At 36.4% G+C, this 10,895-nt stretch overlaps 2 protein-coding genes across 5 annotated transcripts; both read left to right on the top strand.

Annotated features, from left to right (window-relative positions):
- Positions 1 to 52: 52 nt before the first annotated feature.
- Positions 53 to 7,023, top strand: atxn3 (ataxin 3). Of its 4 annotated transcripts, none has more exons than XM_030126298.1 (11): positions 53 to 131; positions 622 to 786; positions 971 to 1,015; positions 1,119 to 1,204; positions 1,299 to 1,365; positions 1,459 to 1,546; positions 2,016 to 2,145; positions 2,244 to 2,410; positions 2,760 to 2,913; positions 5,004 to 5,068; positions 5,159 to 7,023. In XM_030126298.1, exons 1-11 carry the CDS (start codon positions 108 to 110, stop codon positions 5,209 to 5,211), a joined length of 1,044 nt encoding a protein of 347 aa, XP_029982158.1. In that variant the 5' UTR covers positions 53 to 107; the 3' UTR covers positions 5,212 to 7,023. The 4 variants fall into 4 exon arrangements, with proteins under 4 accessions (XP_029982158.1, XP_029982160.1, XP_029982159.1 ...); XM_030126300.1 differs by having other exon boundaries at positions 108 to 131; positions 2,250 to 2,410; XM_030126299.1 differs by having other exon boundaries at positions 108 to 131; positions 2,247 to 2,410.
- Positions 7,024 to 7,421: 398 nt separating this feature from the next.
- Positions 7,422 to 9,748, top strand: serpina10b (serpin peptidase inhibitor, clade A (alpha-1 antiproteinase, antitrypsin), member 10b). The gene is made up of 4 exons (XM_030126296.1): positions 7,422 to 8,041; positions 8,145 to 8,418; positions 9,132 to 9,279; positions 9,370 to 9,748. The coding sequence occupies exons 1-4, from the start codon at positions 7,456 to 7,458 to the stop codon at positions 9,559 to 9,561; spliced, it is 1,200 nt and encodes a 399-aa protein (XP_029982156.1). The 5' UTR covers positions 7,422 to 7,455; the 3' UTR covers positions 9,562 to 9,748.
- The last annotated feature ends 1,147 nt before the right edge of the window (positions 9,749 to 10,895 follow it).

Here is a 10,895-nt window from a genome sequence, read left to right as displayed (position 1 = left end):
GAAACGGAACTATGTGGAAACCCAGCCAGTGGAGGGCGCTGTTCAGAATCGCCCCCTCTTTCACAGTGAGCTAGAGGTCAGAGTTGAATGTTTGACAGAAGCTTGATATGGATTCCATATTTCACGAGAAAGTAAGTTAAACCGTTTTAGTTGAATTGTTTAACCGCAAGTAAGTTGTCTAGTAAAGGGGTTTTGTTGCTGTGCCCGGTGATGTGTTTTGGTCCAGTATCTGAGCGGTGTTAACAGATCTGTGGTGATGTTTCCCTGTATTGTTGTCCAGATAGCTAAACATGCTAACAGCAACTGCTAGTCAGACAACATCAAAAGTTTTCATTTTAGTTCGCAGTAAACAGCTTTATGACATTCATATACCTGCTATTTTTATTAAATACTTATGTGCACTACCCAGACTGAATAATTCGGTCTTATAAAGGATAATAACAAGAATTAATTTGTGTTTACGTAAGCTAGTTGAACACAGCATCACTGTTGTATGACTTATCGGAGCGACAGGTCAAATCCATAAGTTTATAACAGTAGGTTTTTCCATTTCTGTACATTTAGCAAAGCTATTTTATATCGTCAATGTGATTTTAACATTTACCGATCCTTTACTTTTAGCAAGAGGGCTCTCTCTGTGCCCAGCATTGCCTCAATAATCTTCTTCAAGGCGAGTATTTCACTCCAGTGGATCTGTCCTCCATTGCTCATCAGCTTGATGAAGAAGAGAGGATGAGGATGGCAGAGGGAGGTATGGCAAGTGAGGAGTACAGGACCTTCTTACAGGTAAGGACATACATGATGAATGTAAATGCAGCTGCTCATTTACACCTATTAGTGTTTACTGTTTGTAATTTAATCATGCTTTTAGATGTAAAGCACTTTGGTCTTCTTCATGTTGTTGTACAGTGCTATATAAATAAACTTTGATTGATTGATTGATTGTTTGGTTCTGTCAATGTGCCTGTAGCAACCATCTGGTAACATGGATGACAGTGGGTTCTTTTCAATACAAGTAAGTTATATGGCTCTTTGATTACTTTTATTTCACATCTATTATTAGTCACAACAACCTTACATCATAGTGTTTTTTTTTCTTTGTCATATAATTTCTTTAGGTTATTAGCAATGCTCTTAGAGTGTGGGGCCTGGAGCTAATCCTCTTCAACAGCAGGGAATACCAAAGCCTGATGATAAATCCAATGTAAAGATAAGATACTATTGTGTTACATCACGGAGAACATTTCCATTTTAAATCAAAAATATGTTTCATTAATATTTTGATTGCCATCTTTCAGAAATGAGAAAGCCTTCATTTGCAACTACAAGGAACACTGGTTTACTATACGTAAGCTTGGACAACAGGTCTGAGTTCTTTTCTTTGTTTATTATTTTGACTCCTGCATATTTTACAATAATAACAATTGTTATTGTTTTTTTTGTTTTTTTTTATTGCAGTGGTTTAACCTGAATTCTTTGCTGACTGGACCAGAGTTGATATCAGACACGTATCTAGCCCTTTTCCTTGCACAGTTACAACAGGAAGGTAATTTCAGAAATTTACGCTCAGTTACATTACTGTGCAAAAGTCCAACATTAGGTTAGTTGGTTTAGTAAGGTTCTAATGACCATACATATGAATTGCCCAGTCTCTGTATTAAGATACAATATGGATATATGGGAAGTATGTACAACAGTAATAACAGAAGTATCAGGGTTTCATTCAGCACATGTCAGATGTTTCTAACTGTTTGTGCTGCTTCTTGTCATGGGGTCAGGGGTCAAACTAAATAGTGACTTTGAACATATTTAGTTTATTTTGTGAAGGCTGTGCACTTATTTCCTGTATTTTCTTGTATCTGAAGAAAGGATAATGAGAAGTAAATATGTGTGCTCACTTCATCCCTGTAAAAACAATATAGCTAAAGGTGGCCCAAGACTTTTGCGCAGTACTGTGTCTATTTAGATTTTGATATACAAAATTATAAAGAGTTACAAATGGTGTATGTGCGTAGGTTATTCCATATTTGTGATCCGAGGAAACCTCCCAGAGTGTGAAGCCGAGCAGATTCTTGCGTTCATGAGAGTGCAGCAGCAGCAACGACCCAGGCTCATTGGAGAAGAAGAGGCCCAGACAAGCGCAGGGTGAATACACTGATTACAAAGAGCTAGAGTTTACTCAGTAAAACTTTGTTTTGACTTGGTCGTCTTTGACTTTTACCAATAAACTCCTTTTCTGTAAGAAGCAGGTCAGCCACTCTGGCCCAGACAGAAGTGGGCCTTGGTCTGGAAGATGAGGTTGTGGATGAAGACGAGGAACTGAAGAGAGCCCTGGCACTTAGCAGACAAGAAATAGATGTGGAAGATGAAGAGGCAGATCTTCGCAGGGCTATACAGCTTAGCATGCAAGGTATGTGAATCATCCAGAGGATTTAAAATGTCCAGCAGGTCCAAACTGAAGGTAGAGTATAAAATGTTTACAAAGCTGATGTAGCAGAGATGTTCTTCTTAAGGCGCTACCAAATTATAATTATTAGCTGGCATTAACTAATCTGGTACTATTCATTAGTCATATGAGACAGGTTTGGGTTTTGAGCTTTATTTCATTTATTGTATATTTCATATAATAAAATATATAAATTGTATTTAAAATAACTGTAAAAGTAATATTTATGCCTATATTTTTCAGTACTGTTGGAATTTTACATTTGAAAAGTGCAAAAACTTCAAATGGGGTGTACTATCTATGATTTTAATAGGAGCAGTAGTAAGCAACAGGTCTTCAGAGACTGAAATGGGAAATGTGAAATCTGGCAGCCAAGCAGCTGGGAGCACTGCAGGAGGACAAAAAGGCCCCAATGAGACGCTCACAGCTGAGGAACTGAGGAAGAGGAGACAAGCCTACTTTGATCGGTGTGTTTTAGCTGTTTATTTATTTGTTTATCTAGACTTTAATTGGATCTGCTTTTAAATATACATATTGCATACACAATCCTAAGTAAAAGAATATATTACACATTCCAATCCACTAAAATTGATGCATATAAACTTGTTAGACCTTATAATCTGCACATATCAACACATTTCAATTCATACAAATACATGTCAAACGTTGAACATGGAAACTGCTTATATTGATCAAATGCATACAAAAAAACATGGGACAGAATCACTCCTGTGCAGATACTGTTAAAATAATATGGTTAGTATATAGTCCCCTTACAGCGTTAACTTTGGATCTTCTGTACCTGAAGGTGGTGCTGTGAGCACATCGAAACCATTTTCTCTTCATGATCTTTTTCAATTTATGAAAAAGAGAAAACAATGCACTTGCATTTACCTGCACTGCACTCATTAGGTGAATCAATAATATATGTGCATGCAATGCCCTCATGCTACAACGAAAAAGCAGGAGAGTCAATAGTGAGTACACTGTTAGAATTTGCATTGGCTTTTTGACTTGAAGGTACTGCATAGATGAGCTGCTGGAGGAAACGGTCTGACTAATGCTGTATTCATGTCACATGAACCATTTCTGGCAGGAATTGAATGTCAAAACCCATGAACCATTTGTTAAATAGAGTCAGAAATTACAGGTAATATATAAACAACAGAAATAACAGGCACACACTTTGAGTAACATACATAACAGTGACCAAAATATCTATAAATATCTGTCTGTATTTACCATTATCATCAGCTTTAAGTATATAAACTCCATTAACACTATAAAACTGAGCAATAGATTTACAAATGACAGGTATAGATATAACAATCATTTGCATATAATGATCAGTTTGAACCTATACCTATCACTATAAGTGGTTTCCAGTGTATTAGAAAATACCATTAAGATGTAAAATCAGGACATATATATATATATATATATATATATATATATATATATATATATATATATATATATATACATTTACATATGTGTGTGTGTGTGTGTGCGCGTGTGTGTGTGTGTATAAAAGCAATAAGTAAATTGGTGGATTTACCTACCAGCATCCTTGGCGCTGTGCCTGCTGACTGAACATGTAAAGTTTTTTAAGTAATATAAGCACTCCTGCCTGGATTCAAACCCCAGTCTCCTGCATCGTAGTCCATAGCATTACTTACTGAGCTATCCATCCACATGTGCTTCAAAATGCATATTTATGAGCTCCAAGGCTCTCCTATCTCTTAAAATGGAGGGGGTCTACTGTGCATGTGCCATTTATGACGACAATCTATATGGTAAAGGGAGTTAAATCTAAACTAGACTAAAGTTTAATCATGAAGAGATGACTGTCTGTTCAAGCAGCATTTGGGTCTGCATGCCGGAAAAACAAACAGGCAGCCACAGTGTATTATTATCCAATGGGAACTATATAAGTGCATGGCCTGAATATTGAATATATTTGAGTTGGAACACAGCCAGTGATTGAGTGAATCACACAAAGTTGTCAAACATAGCCCTATACCTCTACTGTATCCTGTTGTTATCTAATTAGAAATTATTTGGAATGTAATGGAATTCAATGCCATAACTGAGGACAACCTTACTGAAGCCAACTCTTTGCTTTGATTCCAAAAGTGGTCACATTGGTGAGGTTAAATTGTATTCATTTAATTAGTGTATGATAATAAATATATATATATATATATATATATATATATATTCAGTTGTATGTGATTTGAAGCATTTATAATGTAAATTGTGCTTCGCTTTGCCCCCTTGAACCCCCACCGGGGCTCCAACCCCCCCCCCACACACACACACACATTTTTTCTGGATCCGCCACTGTAATATAATAGTATAATGTGTAAAGGGTAAGGTCAGAATTTCAAACACCTGTTAGCAACAGTTGTGCAGTAATATATACAGTCTTTGTTTTGTCTTCAACGTAGTACCTGCAGTAGTACACCTACTGTTATTAGTATTATATCTATCAGCTCTACACATGTTGAAAATATTTGTGTGGACTTTAATACAAATGCTCTGTTTGACTTCTCAGGCAGCAGCAACAAGTTCAGTCCAACATTCCTCCACAACTAGACACAAAATCAACAGCTGCCTCAGGTAAATACAGAAGTATTGTTAGTATTTATTTATTGTTGTATACACATCATGTTGGAGATGGATTCCCTTATGCTCTCTGTCTTTTTCTAGGTTCAGAGAATACCAGCTCTGAGGTGGACCAACAGCACAAGCCCAGCCAGTGAAGTTTGCCTATTTTTGCCTATGTTGTTTACCAGCTGCCTGGATTGGCAACCCTCTAAAGGGGTAGCTTTGCTCCTTCCTCTAACTATTTGCACATGCGAACATAAGGACAGTCAGATGGCTGACACTTTTTCCCTGGTTAGTTCGCTGACAGGCTTTAGAGAAGAGAACGACAACCACGAAAAGGCAGCAGTTAGTCTAAACTAACTCGGTGAGGCACTGAGGATGGAAAAAAGGGTGACCACAGAAACTCACGATGCAGTGTATCCAAGTTTGCAAATGCCTTTTTACCATGGCGCCTTCGATTTCTATTGTATAATGTTTTTTATTCTTTTTTTGGGGGGGGGTTGAGAGGTTGAAAGAAATCTTGAGTATACAGAGGCTGTGTTTACATGTTGGTGAATACATACAGAAATGGGTGCTCTGTGAAAGCCACTGGTTAAACCTCAGATAAAGGTTTTATGGATGACAGGATCTCTTACCTTTATCTTTGTATTGGACTTGAGTTTGTAGGCCATAAATCTGACCCTGATGCCTACCCTACCACGACACTGGTGTAGTTTAAAATTATTTTTTGTTGCAACGTACTGTAATGTCTTTCACCCATCATTAACACACATTAGCTTTTTAAGTTTGGCACCATTAGTCATTTAATGTGTAAACTCCAATGAGTGAGAGCTCCTGAGGTATTTAAACAACATATTTTTTTATGTTGTGGCTTTGCTATTACTGTAAACATCTTAGTAGACATAAAGACAGTTCAGAATACATAGCTTGCAAATACTTAATAAGGCTGTTTGGTCCATTTTGGATAGATGAGTAAAATAATAGTGCTTTTTGCTGATGATATTTTTGACCAATACATAGCTTTCATAACTTGTCCAATAAGTAGACATACCTTTGGAAATCCTTAATCATTACAGATAAACAAAAAGATTAACTCAAACCAAACGGATTCAGGAGCATCCAGCCAGTTTACTGATTATACATATGGCACTTAGTTTACTTCATCAGTATTTGTTACAGCAATCACAAAGTCATAAAAAGACATGACTGTTTTATTAAGAATTCCCTTTTCAACACCCCATTCTCAACTTTTAGACTAATCCTTGAATTGCACTTATTTGATGTATGCTGTATTCCAATAATACTTAAAGCAATGGTATTCATATTAAGATAAATTATTGGTTGTGGTTCATTTGTGAGTCACTGGCTGATTAATGACCTTTTTAAAAAAAAAAGAAAAATAGTGAAGTTTAAAGGTGACTGTTATTTAGCCTCTAAAGAGAGGCCCAAGTAAAAATCCAAAGAGAAATGCAGTCAGACATCAGTATATGTCAGTAAGTTACATTTCTTTTTGCATTTTGTTCTGACTTTTGCTGGTTTTCCTTTCCAAACTTATGTTGAGACCCACAAACCAAAGTCTGCGGTTTCAACACTCAACATTAGCCCTTAGTCATCAGTAGAGTGCAAAAAACAAATCATTACAGTTGTTTACATTCTTTGTGTTTTCATGGAATCTATCATGAGTAGATAAACATTTACAGCATTAACATATCTGGATGAAATGACTGATTCCATGACTTCATTACTGTGTTTTCCTTTAGGTTTGTCAGGCTTTTAAAAATGCAACGAAGACAGTGATGAAATGTTGGTAGTTGGATTTTTATGAGGACATTATTTTTACTCACTACATTCTTACAATAATTACTAATTCCTATTTTTTCTGTTTTATTTCACATGTTAAATCTGCACATTATTTCATTTCATGTATTAGTTCTTGTTGGAGAATTAAAGTGACATTCACTCCTTGAGCTTCTGTTCCCATTTTCTTGTAATATTCGTGTTAATGTGTAGTTATTTGTTTGTTTTACTTGAGATACCACTTTTTGTAAGAGGTCCTGAATGTTTGAAGTACATCTCTGACCCCATTTGGATCAACACAGCACAACACAGGCTGAATTTCAGGGTTAATATGTAACACTCAGAGCACACTTGCACTTTGTTTCCCCAAATAATAGATGGTGCTTTCAGATGTAATCTTGCTCAAGCTGAATGGTACGTATGAATTTGACAATAGCTTGGAAAAATAAGAAAAGTTTTTATATAAGACACAAGAATTTGTTTTGGTCTCTTTGATGGCAAATTGTTAAAAAAAAAAAATCTTAAGACATTGTGCTTCTTTGATGTTTTGTGTTATATTTCAGGTTTTGTGTTCATCCAAGAAAAAAACGTTCGGATACAAAATGAAGGCGGGTTTTCCTTTAATCCTCTACCTGTGCCTTCTTGTTCCTGTCCACCAAGCAACACTTCCAAGTGCTAACATTTCTGATCTATCCCTCAAAAACATGGACTTTGCGATGAACCTTTACAGGAAAATATCCAGCTATCACGACAAGAACATCTTTTTCTCCCCCCTCAGTATCTCCTCCAGTTTCGCTGCCCTCTTAATGGGTTCTGATGGTGTCACACATGAGGAAATACTGAAAGGACTGAACCTGGAGGAGCTGGAGGATGAAAACCAGCCGGAACGGATCCCACAGCTTTTCCAGCTTCTTCATGAAGACATCACACAGAATGGTTCACTGAAACTAGACCAGAGCATGGCCCTTTTTCTAAGCTCTCAGCTTGGCATAGAGAAGACTTTTGAAGACCAGATTAAGAAGTATTTTGATGCTGAAATCAAAAGTGTGAATTTTTCAGATACAGAACACAGTGTCAACATCATCAATGAGCATATTAAGGACAAGACTGAGGACAAAGTGAAAGACATGATCAAAACACTGGATGAACAGACTCAACTCATGTTAATCAACACCATTTTCTTTCGTGGTAAGATGAATCCTTCCTCTGACATCTTCATGGATCCTTTCATGATTTGATACTTGATATCTAACCATTCAAAATGACATGAATTGTTGTGTTTTGTCCACAGGTAACTGGGAGTTGCCTTTTAACCCCAATTACACAGAAAGCGCCCCCTTTTTCATTGACAACTATAATATTGTGCAAGTGCCGATGATGTTTAAAGAGGATAAGTTCTACACAATGGAAGATGTTCGCCTTGGTGCTAAAGTCCTGAAGCTACCGTACCAAGAAGGTGTGTCCATGCTTATCCTGCTACCCAACAAAGACATGGACTACACTGTAATTGATGATGAGATTACAGCTGCGAGGTTTCGTGGCTGGATCAAAAATCTGTATAAAACGTAAGTGCAAGGAAAAAGACAGATGTTTTTACAGGGTGGGGAAGCAAAATTTACAATATTTTGAGGCAGGGATTGAAAGACAGTGTATGACCAATTAGTTTATTGAAAGTCATGAGAATTTATTTGCCACAAGAAAATTGACATAATAGAAAATGTTTTTATTCTATGTGTCCTTCTTTCTCAATAACTGCCTTCACACGCTTCCTGAAACTTGCGCAAGTGTTCCTCAAATATTCGGGTGACAACTTCTCCCATTCTTCTTTAATAGTATCTTCCAGACTTTCTTGTAATAGTTTTGCTCATAGTCATTCTCTTCTTTACATTATAAACAGTCTTTATGGACACTCCAACTATTTTTGAAATATCCTTTTGTGTGACAAGTGCATTCAGCAAATCACACACTCTTTGACGTTTGCTTTCCTGATTACTCATATGGGCAAAAGTTTCTGAAAAGGTATGGATAATAGTGTTAGGTATGATTATGACATCAATATATGTTTGGTTTCAAAACAACTGACGTAGTGCCTGCTGAGAAAAAACAACTAGATGTTCATTGTAAATTTTGCTTCCCCACCCTGTACATTTTTAGCTTCAATACTAATACATCCTGTCATTATTTGCTTTATATAGTTCATTAATTGTGAAGCAACATGTCACATCTGCTCATGTAAATAGTCACAGCCACAAATACTCTTCTCATATCCTGTTCTTAGAAAACTGGACGTCAACATGCCGAAATTCCAGATGGAGCAGTCATACTCCCTGCACACACTTCTACCAGATATGGGTCTTTCCAGTATCTTCAGTAATTCAGCCAACTTGACAAAGCTGACAAAGGATGAACGTCTCAAAGTCTCAGAGGTTCGTATTTAGTTTCGCTGTGATGTCAAGTACTTATCAGCATTTTAGATTCTGAGGATGATGGGATGTCTACTATTTGGGCATTTGCAGATGCTGCACAAGGCTGTGATTGATGTGGATGAAACAGGGACGACCGCAGCAGCTGCTACGACAGCTGGGATTATTCCATACTCCTTACCCCGGTCCTTCATCATCAACAGGCCATTTTTCTTCTTCATTTACCATGAAGACACAAACTGTCTCCTGTTCATGGGTAGGGTGATTGATCCTACCCAAAACTAGGTACTACTGGAATGGTTTAGTACTTGCAGCTGGACATTCAGGTGTCTAAAAGCTTATTTAGATGCATTTTTAGATTTCATCTTGGTTTTAAATGTTTGTGCTTGCCTGTACTATAAAAAGCCTACGTATTCTTTAATAAAGAACATCCTTAAGTGTGCTCAATCATTTCAACCCTAAAGTATTTCAATAAAGCATGTACTTAATGAGATCAGTCTGCAGCAATATGATCACTGGCCTTTTTCTGAAGGAATTAATTTACCTGCTTTCTTGAATATGATATAGAATGTAACTCAACCTATTTAGATCCCTGAGTGCACTCCAAACACATTTAAAGCACCAAGGTAATTGTAGGTAAATTGCACTTTGTTATAGTTGTGGTTTAAATAGAATAAAATACTGTCTTCCTCAAGAGTACTAACACACTACTGAAACACTCAGTTACAAGTTAAAGTTCTGTAGTCAACACCTTATTTTCAAGTATTTTGTATTATATACAGCTATATGTGTTTTCAGATTCAGTTGGTAGGCACAATAAAAAAAAGATTTCAAAAAATTATACAGGTGAGACAAAAAAAAAAAACAAAGCCACAAGATATATAAAATTATCTTACCCAAATAGAAATAATCAGTAAGACAATAACCAAAGGATATACAAATGAGTGGCACAAAACTGTATGTGTAAGGATGTCATCGTGAGATCTTTGGTAAATACATATATTTGTACATGTACACAACTATGAGAATACCCCAGTGCAATAAACAATCTTAATTTGGTTTTAAACATTGGAAGAGAAGGAGAAATGTTTGCTAGATGTCAGAGATAATTCCATAAATCAGGACCACAGTACCTTAGTAGAAACTGATTTTCTGTGGCGAACATGTATCTGTAAATAAATCAACTTTTAGTATCTCTTTTCAGCTTTGTGTACTTTCTACGTAATCAAGCAGATTCTTTTTTAAATAGTTTCTTTAACTTTAAGAAGGGGGAGAATTTCTCAGCCCATAAGGGAGCACATTAACTCAACATAAACATCCAAGGTCAATTTGGACATTCCTAGTTTTCACTGGGAAAGAAGGGGTGAAAAAATCTTAAAACAAACTAGAGCTGACAGACATAGGTAGTGGGGTAGAAAACATAATAGTTAGTCATGTAGAAGGAGGAAGTCAAATAAGATGAAAAATTTAAATAAACAACAAATACCTCAAATCCACCTTTACTTTTTTCGTAGCAGCTAAATACTGCCTGTAAAAACGCAAACAATGGGAGAAATTAATCCATCTGGGTCAATATATAATTGAGGGACTTTTTGAGTTACCTTTACAGGGTACATAGT

The sequence above is a fragment of the Sphaeramia orbicularis genome, chromosome 22 (assembly GCF_902148855.1).
Source record: "Sphaeramia orbicularis chromosome 22, fSphaOr1.1, whole genome shotgun sequence".
Lineage (NCBI taxonomy): Eukaryota > Metazoa > Chordata > Actinopteri > Kurtiformes > Apogonidae > Sphaeramia > Sphaeramia orbicularis.
This window is presented reverse-complemented; position numbering and strand designations above follow the sequence as displayed.

Bases quoted from the DNA above. Each gene is read 5' to 3' on its own strand.
- atxn3 (XM_030126298.1), top strand. From the start codon at position 108: ATGGATTCCATATTTCACGAGAAA. The intron at 132-621 runs GTAAGTTAAACC...CTTTACTTTTAG, and splicing joins ATTCCATATTTCACGAGAAA to CAAGAGGGCTCTCTCTGTGC. The intron at 1,016-1,118 runs GTAAGTTATATG...TAATTTCTTTAG, and splicing joins GTGGGTTCTTTTCAATACAA to GTTATTAGCAATGCTCTTAG.
- serpina10b (XM_030126296.1), top strand. From the start codon at position 7,456: ATGAAGGCGGGTTTTCCTTTAATCCTCTACCTGTGCCTTCTTGTTCCT. The intron at 8,419-9,131 runs GTAAGTGCAAGG...TCCTGTTCTTAG, and splicing joins ATCAAAAATCTGTATAAAAC to AAAACTGGACGTCAACATGC. The intron at 9,280-9,369 runs GTTCGTATTTAG...GGGCATTTGCAG, and splicing joins AACGTCTCAAAGTCTCAGAG to ATGCTGCACAAGGCTGTGAT.